At 40.5% G+C, this 25,758-nt stretch overlaps 1 protein-coding gene across 2 annotated transcripts; it reads left to right on the top strand.

The window, feature by feature from the left end:
* The first annotated feature begins 2,240 nt into the window (after positions 1-2,240).
* Positions 2,241-25,470, top strand: gabra1 (gamma-aminobutyric acid type A receptor subunit alpha1). 2 transcript variants are annotated; one of them, XM_076102613.1, is made up of 9 exons: positions 2,241-2,320; positions 6,326-6,438; positions 7,487-7,554; positions 9,262-9,482; positions 10,779-10,861; positions 12,035-12,178; positions 13,119-13,271; positions 23,852-24,054; positions 24,684-25,470. In XM_076102613.1, the coding sequence occupies exons 1-9, from the start codon at positions 2,241-2,243 to the stop codon at positions 25,002-25,004; spliced, it is 1,386 nt and encodes a 461-aa protein (XP_075958728.1). In that variant the 3' UTR covers positions 25,005-25,470. The 2 variants fall into 2 exon arrangements, with proteins under 2 accessions (XP_075958728.1, XP_075958729.1); XM_076102614.1 differs by lacking the exon at positions 2,241-2,320 and having other exon boundaries at positions 5,911-6,438; positions 23,852-24,042; positions 24,696-25,470.
* The last annotated feature ends 288 nt before the right edge of the window (positions 25,471-25,758 follow it).

Here is a 25,758-nt window from a genome sequence, read left to right as displayed (position 1 = left end):
GCGCGTATCCGAGCCGTGCAATCCATTCGTGTTTCATTCTCTCTCTCTCTCTGTTTTGCTTCATCGTAAGTACTTGCTGTCCGTTTTATGACTGCTACTCTTGTCCATAAGATGCCCTAGCTGTCTTGGTCGCGAGACGGTCGTTTGATGCATGTCAATTTTATCTCCTTGGAAATCATCACGCACAGTAGGAGTCAGGGAGCGAGACAGAGAACGCGCGTTGGGGGGAGAAAATCAAGGGATCCTAGTTGAAAATGTAAGAGGATTTTTTATTTAGTAGCCACTGAAAAGAGATCAGGGCGACAGCAGTGGAAGTTAAATTGTGCTGCATGTAAAATGGGCGGGCTAGTCCTTATATTAGGTTGGTACAGCCGATTCCAAAATGAAATGGTCTGAGCTTGGACACAGTCTGTTTGCCATGTACTTTATTTATAGGCATGAGCGATAAACTAAAACATTTATTTTGGAAAGAGACCTCGGTACACAGACCAGATTTTTAAGTTGAGTAGAATTTTTTGTTGTTGTTGCTGACAGACTAAGATAGTTCAACTCACTACAGCACCACCAATGAACAGTGAGAGAGACCTGCGCATATCGTCAGCAGCCGCTTCTCCAGCCTCAAGCTAAAATTCGTCAGATCTGAGATCACAGAGGATTTTTCTCATTCAGTCCGGCAAGAAAAGATATTCTCAAAAGTTTGAGGATATAGCCAGCGGACACCGAATATATCCCGACTCATCTGCTGTAAGTGATTTTCTCCATGTTTTTCTCGCCTTTTCATCGGGCAGAAGAAGGGGAGAGGGGAGCAACACTCGGATTTAGAAGGGTATGGTTTGTGTAGTTGGACGCCGCTAGAATGGAAGACGAGTTTTATTGGGGAGAAGGGGGAGTTTTGCCGTCGAAATTGGGACCGTTTAAGGGTGATTTTACGGCAAACACGAGCCGTTTGATGTTTTTTAACGGGAGACGCCTGGTTTTAGCACCACGGACAGCGCTCCGACTAAAACAGCATCAACGCACATTTGCTTAATTACTCCGCACGCACGAATTGGATCGCCATGTATGTATTTAGACCAACCTTGTAGTGATGCCAGTTGCATGCTAAATGTCTCACCAGCTCAGATATATTCAATGTAGGAGAGAGGGTGACATTTCCTCTGAATAACTTAGAAAGTGGGCTTGTGCGGGATTTTCTCCTCCAGTCGTTAATCTGCATCATCCCCGCCTCGTCAAATCCTTGTCAACCAAAGGATTTATTTTTTTTATTAGTATTTCATTTTAGCAGGGCATTGTACGTTCCCCCGACTCCCATCCGCTCACTGTGCACCTTGGAACATCACAAGCAAGTAGCAGGGGCATTGTCTTCTATGTGGGCTGTGCTTCACTGGCAGGATTTTGTGGTCGTGTGTGAAATTCTGGTTTAGCGCTTTTAGATAAGTAAGTAATCGGTCCTCTCGTGGACACATCGATTATGCCTTCAAAAATAGACCGTGAACCTGAGCATTGTGAGCATTTGCATGCACAGTAGCGCAGGCTAATTGCTTACATACTTTATGACCCGGCTGACATCATAGCATAATGAATGAGGAGGAATCAAATGCTCCTCTTTTAGAGGGATTTGGTTTGATATTGCGGTATTGTGCGTTTCACATTGCAGAGGAGGATGTGTACAGGTGCTACAAGCTCACACAGGGTGTTATGTGGTCGATGATGTGTTGCCTTGTTATTTCATCTTAATTATTATGCGCTACAGATGCAGCCATATCGTATACGTGTGTATTGAGTGTCAGTTATGAAAGTCTTATTACCACTGGGTCTCTTTCTGATCATTGAAATTCTGACCAGCTATTTAAAATTCGGTCTCCATAGAGGGTGAATAGTATGTCTCTGTCAATGTGACACATCATTTAAAATGATGATGTGAAATCTTTGAGGCATGCGTGTGTCAAGTAGTATGTGATGGCCCAATGCATGAGGCAGGGCCATTTGGTTTGATTCATGTGCTGTCACTGAATCTGTAAGGGATGTTAAGAAGCAGAACCAAAAACCGCATCTCTATAGGAACAAGCCTTCACGTTGCCTGTTGTTGTTTTAGCACATCTACGTGTTTATTTTACTCTTGCTGTGATGCAATGTTTGGGTTGATGGTGGACCATTGGTTTATATGTCTTGGTAATGCTGTTCATTCTCTCTCTCTCTCTCTTTGACCTCCAGCAGTGAAAGGTCCTCATATTGCAACGATGTGTGGACGGAGCAGGACGGCCTTTCTCTTTCTGTGGGCTGGCTTGCTTGTCGCCAACAGCGTACTGGGTGGGAAAAGGTAAGAACAAACGTTAACTAACATTTGCATGTGTGCCTGTATTCTATTGGGTCCCTTCTAAATGTGTGAAAGCCGCACATTGTTCATATGACTTGGTTTTGAAGCCTTGCGCATAGTTTGAGACAAACGCTCTGTGAATTCTAAATATTGCCCATATGATCAAGATATTAGTGGAACACTGCAATTCCACACAGTGACATTTGGAGGACAAACTGTAAAGACCACACTGCACTAGGCAAAATATTGAATGCACCTTTTTGAAGCGGGCAATTACCTTTTAATGCTGTTCTCGGTGCCAAATGGTCAACTGGACAATAAATATGTCAGTAAATCAGTCAGCCAGTCAGCGAGGGCTGCAAACAGTTGAGATGTCTTCCTGCCTATTGCTTGCGTTATTGGGTTACACCCTTACGGATATTCACTGTGGTTGTAACTGGGGCATCCCCACAGGACACATGCTTATAATTGCATAGAGGCAATGAGAAGTGCAACGTAGAGAAAGACGATGGGGTGTTGAAATAGCCACTATCCTTATTAACATAGTATTACACAGTGTATTTTTTTAGGGGGGGGGGTTGTCTGGCCTTGTCGGAAAACATCTACATTCTCAGTTTTCACACCTGGGCTGTGTACAGTAGATGACTTGAGTTGCACCGGGATATTTGGCACAGATTTGTGCACTCGGCATTTGACAGTGACTGCGGGGATAGTAGGGTCGATGTACAGAAACACTTCTCAATGTCAACACCGAGGTGTCGGATGCCACTTAACCAGAAGCAGACAAAGAGAGATAATGATTGGATAAGAGGTTGCAGCAATTTAATTCACTGTCATGTGTCTGCACCTGCATTAATTGCCACGTGATTCAAATGCTGGCCAGCCATCCATGTGTAGCATACCTTAAAAACAGCATAAGCTGACTCCAATCCTTGGATTAATGTGGACAGCTCTGACATTGAACATTTACAGTAAATAAGCACGAAGACAGAGATACGTACAATTCATTAGCTGTTGGAACTGCATGAGATCATATTAGCTCTCATTCCATTGTGGTTCTTCTGGATAATCCTGGAGAGACTCAAGAGATCAGGCTTTTCAGAATGGTTGAATAATTCAGTACAACTGTCACATAGTGTTGACTTGAATGGTGATGTCTTGAGATGGTCCAGCTTGCTTCTCTGCCAGTGACAACAGAAGCTACACCACAAAAACACACATGCATACAGTACACATTACATGTTTCAGCTTACATGCCCTGAGCATATGCATAATGGGATATGTCCTATTTTAATGCATGATGCACTGCGATACATTATTATTGCACACTGATTTGATCTAACTGATTAATCCCGGCCGTAGCTGAGGTTTGAGATGCACTGACTGGCAAATGGAGAGTTTGATCTACTGGGTTTGATGTGCTATATGTTGAGCCCGTTAGAGGAAAATCTAAAAGTACTGATTACTTTACTCAGGAACTGTCACTGCAAACTGCAAAGCAATTATCACCCAAAGATTTACTGTATAATCCAGTCCCCCTTTTGAAGTCAAATACAGAATCACGCACACACACACAGACACCTTGGGGGATTTCAACAAGACACGGTAATCAGGAAGACCTAGCACTCTGCTACAGTATGTTGCCAACGATAGAAATTGCCTTATAATTAGATATCCGAGTGACGAGAGAGAATGCGAGTGAGAGGGAGACGCGCAGTAAAATGGAGAAAGGGAGACATTGGCAGAGTGAGTGTGAACGGCACTGTTGCTGTTCAGATGACCTGTAGATGGGGATGGTGTACAATGTTTTATGAGGAAGTGGCCCCTGGCTGATAAACATGTGTATTCTTCTACAGCACCTTTTTCTCACCATTTTCTTTTCTTTTCCTTGACATACAACCCCAACCCCGCCTGTGTTACCCATATACACTGCAAAAAATGTCTATCATGAAGAAATGTATCTGCCATATTATTCCAAATAATCCTAACATGCGCTTGAGATGACAAATATGTCTTGTCGGTATCTTGAATCAAGGTAAAAATACAGCAGACTATCATTCAAAAAGATGCAAGGTCAAAGAAGTATCCCCATTGAAAGATCATTTCCCTTTTTTTCTAAAGAGTGTAATTTTCACTATTTCTGCCACTGGTTAATACTTACTTGTAAGGGTGGATTATTCTCTTGCATATCCTTCTATTATTTATCATATTTATTATTGGTTAACTTCAAAGATTTAAGGGACATCCTGGCTTGTTTTCTCCATTGGTGGAAACTATAACACGAGGCCTGTAACCTTTGTGGCCGACCAAAAACTGTTCCGATGTCTTTCTCTGATTTGGAAAATTGGAAATGCTTAAATACATGTGGAAAATAGGAATATTAGTCAGCGATGGAAGAAGAGGTTGTGTTTTATTCTAGTGACAGCTGATGTGTGCAATTTATGCTCCCTGTATTTATATATAATTGGCTTTCCAGACATAAGATAAATTATTGTTTTGTATTTGAGTATTTCCAAGCTGTTACCTCCAAGACTGATGCAAAACAAAATTGCTCATCACAGATTCCACAGTTGTTAAGGCTGGTTTCTGTTTTCAGAGAGTTGTTTTTTTGGCAGATAGAAGGACGCTTGCGAATTAAGGGAAATTGGTGGCAGAGAGATGCACATTAACCCTTTTTATACAAATCCATGTGTGACGCGGATGCGGCATCCTTGTTTAGAAAGCAAAATGTTCAGCAGCTCACATTCAAAGCTGTGGGATTGAGGCAGATCCTACATGAGCTGTCTCACTGAACGTCACTCCTCGGTGTCACTTAACAATTTCCTCACCTTTTCCCAACCTCGCTCTTCTCCGTTGTATCTCCCCCTCCTCTAGCTCCATTATATCCATCTTTTTTCTCTTTTTTCTCTTTTCTTTGGAGCTTTCCTTGCATGTTTCTCCCTCCAGCCATCCCTCCTACTTGTCCTTCCCTCCCATTGCAGGTCCCTGCTAAATAATCGTGATGACCTCTCCCTCTCCTTGGAGCCGTTCAGCTTACAGAGCTTGTTTCCAAACACTTGCTGTTTATTTAGCATGCAATCAAACCAAACGCTAGTGGCAAAAAGAGAGGGAGAGAGATGATTGCTTCGAGGCATACAATGCATTGTGAGAGAGTTTCATCTGATTATTTTCAGCACTGACGCACATGCAAACATATGCATGGTTATGTCCACAAGCTTGCCTATGTGCATTAAACCCTGAGTCTACCGTACATGCATGCAATGACTTAGGTACGCAAACACACACAATCACACACATACCTTCCTGTCGCACCCCGCCTTTATACAATGTAATTAGGAGCTGTATTCCTGATTATGAGGGCTATCAAATATTTATGCATGGAGATGCTGCAAACTCTGCTCTTACAATTACTGATTGTGACTGTTTTCGGCATTGCTCTGAGCATTTTGTTTCATGTTGTTGAAAGAGCACATTCAGCAAGGCCTTTGTGGTCTAAAAGACCATATTAAGGTATAAATAATGCATTATGATTCCTCTATTCTCTCTTTCTCTTTCTGTGTGAGATTGTGCCTACGTGTGGGCGTGTGTTCGCTCACACGCATGTGCTCTGAATGCCCAGTTTTACATTTCGATGAACTTTAACACTTTCCAAAGGGATAATAGAGGATCATTTGGCTTTGTATTATATTTTCTTTTCCAGTCTATCTCATCTCTTGTTCATTCTTCTCATATCAATATGATATAAAACCTCATGATCACACGCTGTGAATTATAAATCGGCATTGACACTTAAAGGCGTCAGTGTCATACAGGATTTGGGTTTTCTTTTCTTTCTTTTTTCACAATTCATGATGCATTCTGTGTTTCCCATGTTCTTCAACAGACTAACATCCTCCTTTTTTGTCTTTGATATATTATTCAGAGTTTGTTCTTACTCTTTTAGCAGTTTTGATTGTGGTTTTGGACTCTAGCTGTGATGACTTTAAATCTTCTTCTTTGCTTTGCCAGCTCTGGGCAGAACGGCATGACAGATGAACAGAAAGATAACACTACAGTGTTCACGAAGATCTTAGACAGTCTTCTGGATGGCTATGACAATCGTCTCAGGCCAGGACTAGGAGGTCAGTTAACCCAAGTCATTAAATGTCTTTTGTCCCTCATGGTGACTGTTTGAATCTTTTTTTATTTCTGTTTTTTGCCAACATGCAAATATCCTCCTGAAGGATTCCTAAAAGTTGCTTACTTTCCACGTAGTAATATCCATATGATCAAATCTTGTGGAGGTGGGTTTGCTTACAGTGTCAGATTATGTGAGTGATGATTAAAATGAAAAAGAACTGGAGATTCACTATTCACCTGCTGCTTTTGTGAAACAGTGAAATGGCATGAAGCCAGCACTTCTAACATAACATAGTGAGTGACATTGTATTGTGTGGGCAGCCCTTCACTCTATTGTCAACTGTCCATTGTTTGAGAGGAGAGAGAAACAAAATGGCAGGGAGACTGAGAGACAAATCCAGAAAAAGAAAATGAGAGAAATGGAAAGAAACAGAGAGTAAAAGAGAAAAGGGAAAGAGATAATGTGACAATCGGTGTGTGAAGGACACCGAGGATCCCACACTGCGATGCTTCAGGCATCAAACAGGCGAATAAAACCAGGCCTGCTGGAAGTTCAGCGACTGAGGGGAAGAAATTCTGGATTTCGATGGGTATCATTCATAAATCAAGCTGTCATATTTCAGTTTCAGAATCAAAAGGAACGAACCCTCACACACACACACACACACACACATGCATATTGCCTCTGCCACCCCCTCCAATTGAGTCCCAAGTGGACCCATTTTGGCTATCAGTATTATGGGACCAGAGTGGCATAGTTTCAGTAACACATCAATGCGCAAATTTATTAAGAGATTGAACCACCGTCCGGGTTATGGAGCTGACACTGAAACCAATACCAACAGAAATGGTTATCGACATCCAAAATGAGCATTTTTATGGTGTTTTTTTCTTTTACAATTTGTGTGTGTGTGTCCAAGTGTTAAAAATAATGCTGAATAGATTGAATGGATCAGAGACTATAGCCAGGTGGTCATGTATTAACAGGTAGTTAGAAGCTAATGAATGCCACGTATAGCCACTCACTCTGGCAATTTTCTGCTTCAACAGAGCGTGTAACCGAAGTCAAGACTGACATTTTCGTGACTAGTATTGGACCCGTTTCGGACCATGAAATGGTAAGACTCCTTTCGCCTCTGTAAATGTCACTAGTTCCCCCCTGCTCCTGTCCCTCCACGCTCACCTCTGCCTTCTAACCTCTCCGGGCAGAATGGTCTCCAAACTGGAAAGAAATAATTAATTTGATGATTCATTCCATTAACTCCTGGTGTGTTAATAAAACTGTCACGTGTGAAATGTATTTTCTGGTGCATGGTTCGTAATCCCACTCTACATAAATGCCACCCCTACTCGTAAATATGACTGCATGTGACTTTAATGCGGATGTCGAAGTATGCCGTGTGCTCCGACCCCAAACTCTGTTTATTCATTTTGGAATAATAAAAACAGCCCTGCTTGTGATAGAGTATTTACATTTATATACCCATATAATACCCATGCTGATATGTCTTTACTAAACAATCTGGAGCAAAGAAATGGTCGGATAGTGAGAGTCAAAGACTAAAGGTGCTGATCTTTCCTTCACTCCTGAATTGCAATTAAATTGCAGCAAACATGGTTCTTTTATTATATGTCAATCTGATATGGAAGGTCAAGCTGTGGCCACATTCCATTTTGAGATAAGTAATAAGCACTACCGTATGATGAAATGTTTTTAACATCAAACTAAAATGCAACATCAAAATATGAGCCATTATTAAATCTTCTTCAATATGCTAAAAAAAAGCTGTGGGCTTTTCAAACATGGCCATCTGATCCTTACTCTGTGCACTGGAAACCAATTAATCTCATCCAAATGTCTCACTGTTATCTGCACGTGAAGTGCTGTACTCTATTTGACGTAATCTAAGTTAATTGCAGTGGCTGACATGCGGGCCGGGACTATTTTGCTGCTGTGTTGAGGCCAGAAGGAAGAGCTCAAGAACATTGTCTCCATCTCCAGCCTTTCCATATCCCCCTCTATTACCTTGAAGCTGTTTCAGCTCACACTAATTATCTCACGTGGGCCAAGTGGAAATGGGGAGAGAAGAGAACAAAAAAACATGCTGCGCTGTAATTTTTACAGGCTCCCTTTACTTTGCCGGGCAGTCATGTGGAACCATTAGAGTCTGCTCTCAGATATAGTCATTAGCTGCCTTCAAAATGAAATATCCTGTTAATTTTGTGTCCCATGCTTCCTTTTTGTGTCCAGTGTGATTTTGATTACTGAACAAAGAATTTTCCCCTAAGATAAATGCTAACAATGATCATTTTTGGCACTTACCTAACAATGCAAAACCAAATGATGCTCCATTTGCATATAGTGTATTAAACTGACCATACCACAATTATTTAAAATATGTAATGAAATTAAATAAAAAAGACAACCTGACATATTACTAAGTGAGATAAAGAACAATTACTAAACATTACAACCGAGGCAATCTTTTAGAAAAGATACCAGCCAGAAAACCAGGCACCTCCATCCACTAGATCCTCTCCATATTTGCAAAAGCATTTAACATGAAGAGACAGTTAGCATCAGGGAAACTAGGTCAAGACTACCATAATAAAGTCAAAGTGACAAGAGGAAGAGAAAAGGGAAAAAGTGAGAACATGAAAAAGGATAAAAAAGTAAAAATAAGGTTTTATTACTCAGCTTCTTCCCCAAGCCAGCTTTGGTAGATGGCGGAGGAAGGAAAACAGCTACAAGGTTAGGGATTTTCTTTTTAGTTTGTCTCCCTCTTGACTCGATGTTTTCTCTACCTGCCACCGTCCACCTGTAGGAGTACACCATCGATGTCTTCTTCAGACAGAGCTGGAAGGATGAACGGTTAAAGTTTAAAGGACCCATGGCCGTGCTGCGTCTCAACAACCTGATGGCCAGCAAGATCTGGACCCCCGACACCTTCTTCCACAATGGCAAGAAGTCGGTGGCTCACAACATGACCATGCCGAACAAGCTGCTGCGAATTACAGAGGAAGGCACACTGCTGTACACCATGAGGTAGGTTGACTGTGATCTACACTGGTGCAACTCAGAACTAGCCAGAGAGTTAAATGTGTTTGAACTGACATTAAATGATAACGATACTCAAACTGAAGCAAATAGAGATTTTGTTTTGGGGACCATTTTCTTTTGCGAATGAATGCACATTTGGTGCACTACTAAGTATTTGCTATACCAGAATGGCGTGTGTGGAAACTACTCATGATAGTGCCCATGTTCATGGTAAAGAAGGAACATGTCGTCCAGTCCAACAGTGTGGTTTATTGATGGGGTTTTTTATTTTATTGTTTTTGGACAGCAATAGAGATTTATAAAATAATGCAATTTTGTATATTTAAACATAACATTTCAGAAAATGTATAGTACAAAAAGGTAATTGCTTTAATGCAGTAATCAACTGGGGAAGTTACGTGATGATATCTATCAGTTGAATTTTATACTCTTCACCACAGTCAAGTAATCCCCTTAACTGTGAATACACACAATATTGTGTTACATTTACTGTTTTAAGATTATTCACTGTACTACTATTTATTTCACTATTGATTCATTCATTGTTCTTCAGAGATTATAGTCAGCCATTTAAAAATTATGTATACCACAAAAAAATCCATCCATGGTGTTCACAAGGAAAAATAAAATAGTGTTAACCTGTCATGATTTATCACTTTGGGGATGCTGCTTGACAGTTGCGAGCAGGAAGATAAGGTGACGAACCAGTCGTGGTACCAGTCGTGCCTTCAGCAGACTGTGGGTAAATAAATGCTTTACAGACGGTACAATCCTTGATGCACACCGCAGAGCGATGCCATGTGAGATGTCTAAGGCAAGGATTGTAAAACATTTGTTTTAGCATGTTTACTAGCAGGGGGAGGGGGTAGAGGCGGAGCCCATATTGCTGTCACAGATGAGCGAGATGAGGGATGGATGGGAGATTAGTGTGTCATGGGTGGCCTGACGTGCTGTTTTTCACCAAGCTGTCAGGAAATGGAAACCCACAGCTCAGGGAACTAGAGCGTTTCTGTTGTTTTGGGGGAAAGTAGCTGCAGTTTGATCGCGTTTGGTGCTGAGAGACTGGGGAAAAAAACAGTACACCACATGTTCCTGATGCCTCGTTGTACTAAATTGTCATTCCTGTGCCTTACTTCTTACAGTCCTCTTCCTGACCCCTCCACCAGCACTGTCAACATGATTTCTTTCTTCCTGGCTCTACTATATGCTGTGTTTTTCATTATTTCCTTGCCTTCCTTTTTTTTTCTAATTCGCTATCAATGTCTGTATAAATCTCTCTAGGCTTACAGTAAGAGCAGAATGCCCCATGCACCTGGAGGACTTCCCGATGGATGCCCATGCTTGTCCACTGAAGTTTGGCAGCTGTAAGTGGCCTCTGCACTCACACACAACCTTACATACATGGACATACATGCACACCACACAGACACACACGCTCCTCTCTGACACGCTGTCACTACCTCATTCAACTGGAAGCGCGACCCAAGCACCGTTCCCTGATAAGGGATGACAGTGTGGTAACAGCTGTTCTCCCAGAGGAACTGTCCGCCAAGGCCCCTGTGGTCCCCCCATTCAACCCTGCAAGACCCTGTAAGACCCTGGCGGGCATGCAGTGCACAGACCTGTGTTTATCCAAGGCAGCACTCTTTGTAACATTTCCAGAGCATCACACCAGCTGCTCACCACTGACAGCTACCCCTTCCCGGCATCATCCTTGAGAAGATATAACAAGATATAGAAAGATGGAGGTTGGAGACAAGAATATGGAATGAGAGGAGAAATAGTTGGGAGAAAAACATAGGAGGGGCGAGGGGAGAGAAAGCCAGCAAAAATACACCAAAAGTGGAAGAGATAAAAAAGTGAACATCACACTGTCTCTGTGCCATTCTTCAGGCAGCTGCACAACGTGAGTGAGCGGACCGAGTCCCAACCCCCCCTTTAAATTGAACTCACTCCCTAAATATTTCAGTGATGAGCTCTCTTCCTTATGCTGCAGTCTGCAGTCGAGCCATCCTTTCCTCTGCAGTGGTCGAGCCACACTGCAGCTTTGACAGGTTGGGTGGCCAGAGGGAAAAACAGACTGACTTGGCTGTTTTAAGGTCATGATGTCCTGTTGGGATGTTGCTTATTTGTTTTCTTACATTTAGAGGGATGACATGACACAATGTGATATGACAACGCAACACATGTTGAAATGCTAAAATGTTTGAAAAGTAGTAAGAAAACAGTGGAAATAAGGTTAGCATACACTCAAACAAAGTACAAAATTGTATGGTCAAATAGCAAATGAGACAAGACAGGCAGAATTGAGATGAGAGCAGAGTAGACAAGATAAGAGAAGGCAACCAGAGACCATGAGAAAATAAATCCAGAGGAATTGAGTGGAATACCTCATTCCAGATTTCCCTTTTTCTCAACTGGCATTCAACCCAGCAGCACGCTAAAAAGCTAAAAATACATCCTGCAAGGCATCACGTAACAACAGACAACCAGCAACCAAATAATTTATAACTGCTCACTCTGTCCTTCCTTGTCAGATGCCTACACTCAAGCAGAGGTGGTGTATGTGTGGACCAGAGGGGCTGCCCAATCCGTGGTGGTGGCAGAGGATGGGTCCAGATTAAACCAGTACGATCTGATGGGGCAGAGTGTGGATTCTGGTGTGGTGCAGTCCAGCACAGGTGGGTTTCAGTTAGGTTACAATATGCTCTGAAGGATACAGTTTACCGTGAAATATATAAATGTTTGTAGAGGAAATCTTTACATTTTGAGTAATTCATTGACGGGAATAATATTCACATTGAATTACCCAGTCAAAGCTACTGAGAAAGATTGAAGCTCAGTCCATGCACAGGTACATTGTCCTTGGCTCATTCAGTCTTGTTCATCGTTCATGTTTCTTCAAACTAAGTGGTCTGAAACAGCTACTTTTGACACAGCTGCAATAGTTCATCTGTATCTTCAACGGCATCAGTTTGTAGCTTTACAAATGACAGGCCACGCCCTAGATTCATAATTCCCCTACTTGTAATTACGTATTTTGTCCACCTCTTCTTTTTTTTATTGATAAAGGCAAAAAATGAGTGGCAGCCTTAAATGAGTGACCCGTTTGCAGTGGCACTAGCTGCAGGCAGAAAGTACCGCTTAAGACAGTGCCAGCCCCCAATCACTTGCCTTGTTTGCAACAAGCTCCCAAGTGACTGCATCTACCAAGCTTTATCGAATAATGTTGATGTTTGAATTTTAAATGCATTCTATCTTTTTTTATTTCTTCCAGTTATGTATTTCTCTGGAAAGCCTCAAAATCAACATATTGTCATAACCAGATAAAACCCCAGTGCTGTTGCTGTAGTGGTCGTTTTCTCTCTGCAACTGGCTCTAACTGCACTGATGAAATAGGTTATGCCTGTGTATTGAGTTTGTTGACAAATGACACCCATAACTATGCCAATAAATCTCTACCACAATAGAAATGAGAGCCAAAACACAACAAACCACTTGGAAAAAAAAGCACCAAGTCTACAGGGACAGGTGAAATAGATGTCCTTAATATATATTTTGAAGTGTAGAGTTTATTTGTACATTCTTTCTGACTTTGTGTCTTTTGTCTGCTCACCACAGGAGAGTATGTTGTGATGACAACCCACTTCCACCTGAAGAGAAAAATTGGTTACTTTGTGATCCAGACATATCTACCTTGCATCATGACAGTCATCCTCTCCCAAGTGTCTTTCTGGCTCAACAGAGAGTCCGTCCCTGCCAGGACTGTCTTTGGTGAGTTGTCTGCTCCCTTTTCTTCTAAACATCTGTTGGTAGAGAAATGAGTCACCAGAAGATTTCAAAATCTGTTTTTGATATGATGGTACGACATCAAGCACTCGATCAAAACTTTAGTGCCGTTGACGAAATTCAATTTCAATTCAATCTATTTTTGTATATATGTTAATAATAAAAAATGGTAGTAGCAGTGGGTGTCAGCAGGGCCATGGCGGGAGGAAGGACCCGGGTCCAGATAAAACCACGACCATGGAACCTGTGAGGCGAGAAAGCACAAAGACTTCCGGGGAAGAAACACAATCAGTAATGAGCATTAATGGGACATGAATTCATACAAAAAGAGATGAAGAAGAGGAGATAGGAGCTCAGTGTATCCTAGGAAGTCCCCCGGCAGTCTAGGCCTATAGCAGCTTATCTAGGGGCTGGTCCAAGGCCTGAGCCAGCCCTAACTATAAGCACTATCAAAAAGGAAAGTTTTCAACCTACTCTTAAATGTGGTGAGTGTGTCTGACCCCCGGACTGAAACGGGAAGCTGGTTCCACAAAAGAGGAGCTTGATATCTGAAGGCTCTGAATTCAAAATCATGTACGGAGCGGCAGCCAAAAGTTCGCCAGCATCCGCCATCTTGGAAAAAGTCATAGTAGATAGAAAAATGAAAATGATACCTTCACGAGACGAAAAGCAGATCCATAATCCAAATAACATACTTGCCTAGTGATGTTTGGCTTATTTTTTTGAATCTATAGTGTAATCTGTATTCAGTATAAAGTTTGAAAATATTTAACTTTCATTTAAAAAGTGTATTTAACCCATTAATTGGCCCAGTCAATTTGACAAGACACGCAGTTGTCAATGGCCCTTGGATTCAGCTTTATTTCTTTGCGCCAAGATTAACAAAAATGTCTTTGCTGCCAGGATTTACGACAGTGTGAATACCGCATCTAAATTTGCATCATGAGACAATTCATCAGTGGGGAGGGAGGCTGATTCCCAAATGGATGGGGTCCTTGATCGATTGTCTCTTGCTACCACAGTGTATTGATGGAGTTAGATGATGTCTGATTAACAGGCAAAGCAAAGCAAAGAGAATGATTGCTTTACTTGACGCTGGAGAAAGATTCTCTGATATGGACAAGTGGTTAACATGTCGGGGAAATCATGTTCTTTTGATGAGAGTTAGATAAGAGCTGCGAGTAGAAGGCAATTTAAAATTCAACAAATGCCAACACCTCTAATGCTCACTAATTTCCATGTTGTCTCTTGTTTGTTTAATATGTACGCAAACAGAAAAGAAAATGGGACAACATGCTCTAACAATTTCACGAACAGTGGCCGCAGCATCTTCTCCGGTGTCTCTGCTGGTTGCCTAGCAACCTGGCAACCTCGAAGGGATAACCGAGTGGCATCAATCTTCTCATCTAATTCTCAGCAAGAAAGCTAATAAGCGTATTTTTTTCCAAAATGTCAAACTATTCCCTTCAAGGATATTAAATGGTAAAAAGAAAAATGTCCAAACGTCATCGTACTATCGTACATTTTATACTAGAATGTTAAATGTTATATACTGTATAGATCTACGATAGGATGTGCAATCTTTAGTCATATTATATGCAACGGTTTGGAATATGTGATTAAAGACAATTGTGTATCATTTCCTAAACCCTTTCATTTTTTTTTCAACTCTTCTGTTCTATTCTGTCTGCACCAATGAGGTGAACGGGAGCTTTAATCAGTCGTGGCTGGCTGCAGTAGAATTTCAAGCACAAGGCTCAGTGTGAATTTAGATTTACGTGCTCTGAATGTTTGCCTACAAGTGTGTGTGTGTGTGTGTGTGTGTATCTAACTGTCTCTTACATAATACCGCCCAAAAGGAAAGCTCTTGCTAGTCTGCAGCATGCTCTGTAGCAGCAAAGCACAGCAGCAGGCAGAATGTCCTTGAGTTACCTCACCCTACACTCATTCTTCTTGTTTTTCCTCTCTCTCTCTCTCTCTCTCTCTCTCTCTCTCTCTCTCTCTCTCTCTCTCTCTCTCTCTCCTTCTCATGGATATCAGTGTCTCCCCTGGCCTATACTACTTAAAGAGCTTTCACGGAAACATTACACAGACCCCTGATTTTGCAACTCTGCAGTCTTAAGCAGGTTTTTCTACTCTTCCCGCAATGTTTTTGGTGTCTGTTTGTGTGAGTTGTTAGTGTCTTCATGTGTCACAGCTAGCTACCTGCGGTGCTTGTCACGTGTCGGGGGGGGAATGAGGATGGCCTAGATTAAATTCGAACAACTATCTAGGGCATGTGTGTGTCCCTCATGCTATCATTGCTGGTTCTGCTTCATGAGATTACATGCATGCAGTGTGCGGACACACACACACACACACACACACAAAATCACAGTTGAATAAGCACATGCACACGCTTTCATGAAGACGCAGAGCAGCACAGCATCAAGGTATGCTAGGTCATTCATGTGATTAATATGCATCAGCTGAGACAGCAGATGAATGAGGCTGTTCTTCAAAGAGGTTACCGTGTCAATATCGCTGTAAATGCGTCATTAAAAAGACATAGCAGACAATCAGGATCTTTCATTGCCATCTTAATCCGCTGGCTATCATCTAAGTGAAAGATTTATGTGGTATCTAACCATTGTGCATGTGTTTAGTGCTATTAGGATGAAAGAGTACTCTCAGCTGCCTTCACACTGAGGGTCTAATATTCAGTATGTCTTTCTCGTGGTGAATCATATACAATATGCAACCTAAATAACAAGCTGCCTGGCAATATATATATATATATATATATATATATATATATATATATATATATATATATATATATATATATATATATATATATATATATATATATATATATATATATATATATATATATATGTCAGAAAGAGGTTAAGGTCTCACTGCTTGTCATGTTTTGCTGTGTACAGGGGAGAAATGTGTCTTGATACGGCTGTGTGCAGTGATTATTTTGAGAGCCGGGCTCATAAATGGTGCTTTAAACATTCAATGCATATGATGTGGTGTAGACAGGTATCAGATTTTTAAAACAGGCAGCTCAGGGCTTGACAGGAACAGAATGCTGATAAACACAAATAATACTTGATGTGCTATAGTTTAAAGTCCCTTTAAGTCCCTTTCAGAAACCAACTTCATTATGGACATTTGAATTTTACAGTATGTCTCATGTCACTTTACTAAAAAGTCATGACAGTAATGTCATTTGAATGGCTAAATTAAATGCAATCACGTTAATGTTACACGTTAAGCACGTTAAGGCTATTCGAGACCAAGGTTAAATACACAGAGGGATATTAAATGTGCATACTGTTCCACCTTATTAAGAGTACTGTGATACATGTATCACTTAACTATAACCTCTTATGCACAAAGAACACATTCTCCCTCCCCACTCATCTTGGTCGGTGGCCCTACGCTTCAAACTAGTCACCCCTCTAGTGTCAGTTTCTGCTCGATGAATTCATAGTTTATTTTCAAAATAAACTGCAAAAATAGGTTAACCAACCAGTTTAGTTGATTAGATTCAGGCAACGAACGTACTTTGTTGGGCTTAGGAAAGCATTGTGGTGTGGATTAAAATAAGTATGTTTGCTACATTTAATAAGTGTGCTTGGTAAGTAACTAGCGATAGTTTTATTATATAACTTCCATACTTAACTAAGTTGAAATATGTACATAAGGTTGAATTGGTTTCACATAGGACACCGACAACTGTTTCCTGGGTGGTGAATGAATGAATATGCAGCTTCAACATATGTTAAATAAAATGACAACCCACACTTAATGTTTTGACTTTCGTTTGTAAATTAAGCAGCACCATTCTATAATAAATTATGAAATTAATGAGATTATTAGGGGGATTCACAGTGAGAAGTAGTGATGTGTGTCACTCAAGCTCACAATGGTCGTTCATTAACTCTTCAAAGGTAAAATAAGTTTTAAAATCCATCATCAATGCAGCCTGTAAAAAAAATTCAAACGTGCTTCTTCCTCCATATTATGTCACGACTGTTCAATCTGCAGCTGTTCTCCAGTTGTACCATCACTCTCTCTTGGGAACCGGGTGCGAAACATTACACAAGCATCATAGCTTTGTCCGTAATAGTGCTCTCATGTCTGAGCAAAGCGGAACATTTACGTACCTCTCTATAAATTAATGACAATAGCCATTACTTAAAGAGACACATAGATGAAGCTAGTAATGCTACGTATTCCATGTCTAAAAAAGGCTCTCGGAGTAAACTCATTTTTACTATGGAAGAATTAACTAAATATTACAAATGCATATTGGGCATTCCTCCAGGAGACACCGATGCACAGCTTGACCTTTCTGTGTTTTCATATCAGAACTGAATCAGTGTGTATCAAATGGTGCACTGGACACTGGTGCAATGGATAGTAAAGATTAAAAAAAAGAAAAACTACTGACATGTTATGTGTGTACTCTTATTACTACAGATGTGACCCAGTATACATGTTTCTAACACAGACGATTAAATCTGACACAGAAACCCCATAGACATGAACAAACTGAAGTCACTGTTTGATTTGCATTATGACTATGAAGCACAGCTCTGCACGAAATCTTAGCTTCAAAGCTTTCCCTGTAGCTGGCAATTTAAAAACACAGCAGTGGGTAGAGTTATCTTATTTATCATTGTGTCGATTAGGAGGCTGATTAGTTCATAGCCGGTTTGCTGTAGTGGAAAACTGTTGGCAATGTATTTATTTCCAGTCCAGATGAAAACCAAAAGGAAACAGTCACTGATGGTGCTGATATGGTTCTCTCTCTCTCTCTCTCTCTCTCTCTCTCTCTCTCTCTCTCTCTCTCTCTCTCTCTCTCTCTCTCTCTCTCTCTCTCTCTTTCTCTCTGTCTCTAAGCTGTCAGGGACAGCAGTGCTCAGAAGATTATCTTGCTTCCTTCTTGTCTCTTTAAGCGATTGGCTGAGTATTTATTGGTTCTCCCATGACGCTGTTTAATGTATCTGCTCATTAAGGAATAACACCTTGTGTGTGTGCGCGGGCGTCAGTGTGTTTGTGTGTATTTGAGTTTGGTTGTGTGTGTACACAAGTAAGAGTGTGTATGTGTCAACTCTTGTTTGTTCGCTATATGTGCACATGCTGGTTGAGTGCCAGCCGGTGCTCATAAATTCATGATTACTAGCTGACAATATTGTAGGCAGTGCAGCTACTGCATTGCTGTGTGTGTGTGTGTGTGTGTGTGTGTGTGTGTGTGTGTGCATGTGTGTGTGTGCATGGTACAGTTCTCACAGCTGTGGTGCTGGCACAGTCATCTCACCCGCCAATCAATGTGTCAATTTATTTCTTCATTTATGTAAATCCGAGGTGACGTGGTAATGCTGAATGGAATGTGTGTGTGAGTCAGGCCCCGCGGGGCTTCAGTTATTGATAAGGCATGAATAAGTAAGTAGCTGCAGCACAGTGGAGATGTTGATAGACATCCAATAAAGACAGCTCCCCTCCAGGGGCTGGTTTAGGGAATATGAGAAGTTGTTTGACGACTCCCAACACAAAAAGCATGTTCATTAACGACTGTCTTTACAAATTATACAACAGTGGTACCCTCGCTTATGTATTAGTGTAAGATCCTTGTGTGAAAAGATAACTCACTTGTGACTAAATATCTGTGATATGTATATATAGAACTTAATTGCGTTAGCATTTATATTTTTTGGTGCAGACATATTTCATTTGGTTTCCATATAATATTAACTACAAACAACTAACAAATAATCAATAGTTCTTATGGTTATGGTTATTAAAGTAAGGGATACAGAAAGACGGTTGTCATGGTTAAATATTTAAAAAGTCAACACTGACTTAAAGCTCAAAAGGGGATATTGACATTAAATATTTCAATATCCCTTCAATATATTTCTTAACTTTAAACCAAGTCCTAAGAGTCTTTTAAAAGCTTTCTTAAAGGCGTAAGCATAAAACAAGTATTGCGTCGACTGTCCTTGCTTAGATGTAGTTGTGCGTGCCAGTGAAAGGTTTGTAAAACGTTTCATTAAAAGCAACTTTATTGCACATAAAGGACTACGCATCCTTTGAGTGAGCAGGCACAAAGTACTTTTGACCTCGTCCCACATTTTGATTGTCATGTTTGATTGGTTGCCTACTCAGTCAAAATGTTGTCTGAGGCAGATTTCTGCCTGGAACGAGGGAGCATAAGAGTAGAGGGAGAGAGAGAGAGAGAGAGAGAGAGAGAGAGAGCAGCCATTTTCGTGAGGGCTCACTCTCCCCCACAGAGATTTTGAGATGTGTGGCTTGGCTGCGATCCAATGGCTCAGCAGTGTATTGAACTCACTGGTTTGAGATTGGTCAGATTAGCTGAAGCCTGTCATTCAAGGGTTGTCAAAACTGTAAATTGTCTTTTAAAAAAATCAATAATGATTATAAACAATGACTTTGCACCTTATGCAGACAAATTGTTTGACGCTAAGGGACAAACAAAGTTGAACAAAAAGCCTATTAATTTATTTTTAGCCATGCCTGGAGTGATTCATTTTTTAATCTGGAGCCTCTTACAGTCAGTCGGGCACTAATTGTCTATCAGACCGATTACCCTGATAGACATTGAATCAAATGTCTATAAGCTTTACCTTGCTATTAACCAAGTGGACATTATCTGCCCGACATTTTCCAAAAATGCACATTTGCACTGTCTGCCTGCGTGTAGTCATTTCAAACTTTTCCTTGCCTGAGGCAGCAGTGACAGACTTGCCACCTTGAAATAGTCTGCCTCACCTTGTCATTCATCACCTTAAATCTCTAATTTAGTTCCCTGAATTTGCTTTTTCACTCCATCTTTCTCTGTGTCTTGACTTTTTCTTCCCCATAACCCTGTGTGTATTTGAAAGAGAGTCTGCAAACAGAGGCAAACAACTTGTTAGAAGATACTGTATGTATCATGTAAATCAAGTGTCAGCGCTTGTGCACACTGAGCTAAATTGAGTAGAAGGGACTCTCAAGAATTGAGTTACACCACTATTAATCCAGTTAGAACTTTCCAGATCAGTGATTTTGTTCATTAACATCCTTCACGGCCTCAAGTCTATTAGTTACAACATGTCAAATGGAGTCATTTAAAACCAGCTCTGGAGTCACCTTCTAATGAATCAACTAACCAGTGCTCTGAATTATTCCTAAGTAGGCCTAACACTAAACAGACACAAAGGAGGACTGTTCTTCCTGGAGGTGGGAAACGAATACCGGACCACCGTGTTAGTAAAACCACACACACACACAGCCACACACACACACACACACACTTTTACATGCACACATATCATCATCAACAAAGCCAACAATCAACGATCAGTCAATTCCAACTTCTATCACCGGATGTTATTCTCTTTTTCTTTATTCTTTTGTGACGTAAAGACATTGGTGGTGTTGGAATACTTGTTTCCATGACAACGAATCTTGTCAAACACAGTAAAGAAAATATGATTCCAATCATCAGGGCGGCGTTGTGAGGACTTGTGTAATACCCAGTGGTGCTGCCTTCCTCCTCCCCCACACCGTTAACCGATTTACTGGCAAGCAAAATACCTGACAGATTGGCACCACTCTTTCCATCCACCTGCCCTTACCGGCCTCCATCCCTTCCTACCACTATACCCTACATATCTCTAATATCCTTAAAGGCCATATTTCTCTTCCCACACATGTATTTGGGTTACCTAGTTGTTTCCCATAACAGATATTTCCTTATACATCTTCCTTCACTCCATCTCATCTCCGTAGCTCTCAGTACGGAAGCAATAAGTGTGAGGTGTCATGCCTTTGTGCTCCAGCACCTGCTAAGGCCATAAGCACACATGATTGCTGGCAAAATCACTTTGCACTGGCTGTTCTCCAATGGAGAATGTTCTGACCTCATAAGCAGTGACACCTTGGTGTTAGAGTTACACTCCACTGGAAATCTCAAGACACTGCTCTCGTTCCCAAAATGATTTAAACTGTGACACCAAGCTGGTGCTTCCAATCCAATTTCAGCTTTATGCGATGCACAGTATGTGTGGATTCGACAACTTACATTTGCAGGCAACTCATTTGCAGCAGTAATTTAGGTAAACCGGCAGCATTTAGTTCCCTAGTTTTTATAGCTTAAGCCTCAGACTTTTGAAATTGCAGTTCACACTTCATCTCATACACCACAGTTCTTCCCTTATGTCAACCAAGTGCAAATACGTGTCCATTGCTAGAGCAGATACAATATGGAAAACAGTGTTTTGTTTTTTATTCCTTGAGGGAAAACAAATGTGGTCACTGTGAACATTTATAAACGTTGTGTGACATGTTCCTTAAAAATAAAACGTATGTTTCCCCAAAATGTTATTTAGCTAATACTAATAAAAATATTCTGTGTTAAAATGGAGGGTAGGCAAATCCGGTATGAATATGTGTCTAAGCTACATTTAATATTTCCATATCTCCTGCTGCCATGCATTCCCATAACATATCAACAAACCATTCAATGCCCTGCTAAGCAGTGGGTGCAGTGCAGAACACGGTCATGGGTAATTTTTTATGACATCACGTAACTGTATCAACACACTCACTGTGGCATAGAAATGTTATACCTCACATCCGAGTTGTGCTTATGCAAATACAAATATACCTTGTGTGGTGATGAGGCAGGTGTTATTCTTGATAAGCTCAGACAATAAATTACATCCGAACAGATAATTCTGACCTACGTAATATATTACTTATTATTGTTCGTCCCCTTTGGAGCCATAATGAAGACCAGAAATGTGTACCAGCTTTACCTTATCCAGTTAATCCATTAGAGGTGTCTTATTCAGTTATGGCTAATGACCAATCATTTGTTTGGCTCTGACTAATGAGAACACAACAATCAGCCTTTATGCTTCATGTCACTGCACCAACTCGCCAAAATGATGTGAAAAGAGAGTGGGAGGATGAGGAGTCTGTGATTCACCACTTAGCACTTACATCATAACCGAGGAGGAAGAAGAATACATTTTTTCATTCACGTATGTCATAATGAAGCTTCTGAACTTAATAAGACTTTTTTTTTTCTGTGACTGTCTTTTTAGATTTGTAAGTAATAATTGTACAGAATTATTAAACGGCATGAAAATGACAAAGGCAGCTTAAAAACAACTCGTATTAAGTTAAGAACCAATTAACAGTATTAAGCAGCTTTATTAGAGGTCTTATATTTTTATTTAATTTATTTTTTTTAACTCAATATGAACTACAGTAGAGGCTGGAGATTTGCTGCATGGCTTAATGGTACATGTATTAGTCACCATTACACACCATTACCAGTACAGTGAAAGAAGTCTTAAACGTCATAACAATATATACCAAACATAAGAAAACGTCCACTGGCAAAGTGGTGGGAGATAGATGCTAGCACTGACTTAAAATGCTTAGGCGTATACTTGCATAGGCATCCAAAGTAATATTTGCTCAGCAATTTCCAAAAAAAAGACCATTCAGATGAGATTATCTTATTTTGAAATTTGAAATGAAACTTACAAGGAATAGATCATTTAAACATGGAAGTGTGTTTGTGGCGGTATCATGTACATGCATGTTTTTACATGAACACCTCTCTCCACATGTGTGGGAGGATCCTCTCTGCATATTTTATAATTCCTGTACAAGCCAGCTGTTCCTCAGCTCTCTTCATGGTAGCCCAGGCTGACTTGGTGGATTGTTTGCTGCTTGGGCTGATGTTATTTGGTGTGTAAACATCTGCAGTAGTCTGTTCTGCGATGAGCACCGCATCGTTAGATATGCTCTGACCCAGTTCCTCTCCCTCTCTGGACTGTGTCTCATCTCAGCTTTCAGTGGCTGATGTCGTAGCTTAGCGATTTGGTTTTCCAGGGTTGACATGCGCTCCTTAATATGAGGCACGTTGGCTATATAAACATGCATCAACTGTATTCATTTATGCTTTTTCTTTGCTTCGTAACTGCTTTAGCGTTGGTGTACAGGTCACATTTAGAAAGAAAACCTATTGTGCCTGGTGTTAGTCAGCAGCAGCATCTCTGAGGCCAACTGCATCTTCCAGCTGCATCTGTGGAAATCTCAACCTCTCGGAGTCTATTAAAAGCACGAGCTGCAAGACTGTATCAGCTGCTCACATAGATTAATGTGAATGAACTGCTTGCTCATTTGACTTTAGAAAAAAAAAAAAGACTTGCTCTGCAAAATCCCTATATGATGCTACCGTTCATTGCTCCATTTTAGCAAATATAGACCATCTATACTGTAGAATTCCTACACAACATTGGCTTAGATTAACAATAAATTCATAATAATGCCACAACACATTTGCTCTGGAAATGCCTTATTTATAAAATGAATGAAGATGGTTGTTTCTAGTTACTTATTGTATCGTGTTTAATTCCTCCTAATTAATATACTTTATAAAACCTATACATATTTTATTTTCATACATTTATGGTAGACAAATGAGTCATCATAGCAACTGCATTTTCTGACATTTCACATATCTGTCTTGTCTTGTCTCCCTGCAGGAGTGACCACTGTCCTGACCATGACCACACTCAGTATCAGTGCCAGGAACTCTCTCCCTAAAGTGGCCTATGCCACAGCTATGGACTGGTTCATCGCAGTCTGCTATGCCTTCGTCTTCTCGGCCCTCATTGAGTTTGCCACAGTCAACTACTTCACCAAGAGGGGTTACGCCTGGGATGGAAAAAGTGTTGTGCCAGAGAAGGTATTTGAAGCTTTTTTTTTTTCAATATTATGTATACTCCTAAGGGATCTGCATAGAAATGAATAGCGATAATAGACAGAGGTTTTGACAGACTGGTTAGGCATTTATTCTGTTATTGTGTCTGCCCTTGTTTTAACCAAAACAAAAAGAAATTCATGTATCTATGGAAGGAAAGACGCAGTTAGCACTTAACTGTTGAGGGAGCTGGGCCAGGCAGGGAACATTTAGATGTTGTCCCCAGCTCATCTCAACTTGCAATTTGAGTAACATGACATGAACATTAATAGTTTAATGTTCATCTCGGGCTTTCTGCTACGCCTGTCTCAATGCCGCAGTTAGCAGCACCATGCTCTGTAATCTCATGCTGTTTTTTAAAATATATATATATTTAAAGAGCCCAAAATTATTTTGTTAGATTTATTGCTTCTGCTTTGAAATATGTTGATGTGAGGAAGTGATATTTTTGAACTTAATATCCATATTTCAACTGAATGTTCACCAAGCTGCTAAATGGCATATTGCTGAATGGCATATTCACGTCAATGATAGCGCAAAACAATACATCTTTAAAGAACCTGAACTTTATTCATTTTACTTTCCCCAATGCTTTCCCCAACACACGCAATCAGCAAAAGAAGAAGAAGGAGTCCCTCCTCAAGAAGAACAACACTACAGCCTACCCAGCTGCAACTGCTACAGCCTTCGCCCCCAATATTGCCAGGGACCCTGGATTGGCCACTATTGCCAAAAGCGCCCCAGCACCCCCAACTGAGCCTAAGGAGGAGCCAAAGCCCAAGCCTCCAGAGGCCAAGAAGACCTTTAACAGTGTGAGCAAGATAGACAGGATTGCCAGAATAGCCTTCCCGCTGCTCTTTGGAACCTTTAACCTGGTCTACTGGGCAACCTACTTGAATAAGAAGCCCAAATTGCAGGGGATGGATCCACACTAATCCATGTTTCATTCCTTTAAAATTATACCTGTCTATTTTTTTTTTCATTTCCTTTCTTATTCCTCCTAAAACAGGTGTTTCTTTTTATTTTCAGACAAACATGGTGTCCATGCTGGTTTGAACTCCCAGTTGTTGCATTGCTTCTATGTTTACCTAAAGTTTGAAGATTTTGAAAAAAAAAAATAGAGAAAAAAGAAAGATAGCTATACAGACTTTTGAAAGGATGTTGTTCAGGTCTCGGGTGATGCTACTAAGAAATTGCTACTATAAATATATAGCCAAGAGAATGCTATTCTACAACTCCACATAGCCCAAACCTGTTCATGGGCTTTTATTTGTTCTCTTATTTTTATTTTGTTTCTATTTTAATTAAACATGGAATCACAGACACGGTAAAGGGCACTTGTGTATATGCATGGGAAGGGCATCTTCTTATTTGTTTATTTATTCAAAATACAGATCCACACTGACTGCACATAGCTTAGTTTATTTGATATCAGCAGCATCAATGCTATGCTCATTCTTTGTCAAATTTTAAATTCTTTGTAGATGTTTTACGAGATTAATTATGTCATTCTTGAAAATACTTTAGGGTTTCTGCAATAGCAATAAAACATGTCTCACACCATTTATTTAGAGATAAAAAAAATAAAAAAATGAAACCATATCTGTGCTCAGCATTTAAAATATTATTATTTTTCTTTCACAGCATTGTATATATTATCAAGAGTTAGAGATGTCAATATTATGTTTA

Source organism: Anarhichas minor, unplaced genomic scaffold (genome assembly GCF_050575085.1).
Source record: "Anarhichas minor isolate MPS153535 unplaced genomic scaffold, ASM5057508v1 ptg000027l, whole genome shotgun sequence".
Classification (NCBI taxonomy): Eukaryota; Metazoa; Chordata; class Actinopteri; order Perciformes; family Anarhichadidae; genus Anarhichas; species Anarhichas minor.
The sequence above is the reverse complement of the archived record's forward strand: the minus strand, read 5'-3'. Positions and strand labels throughout refer to the sequence as shown.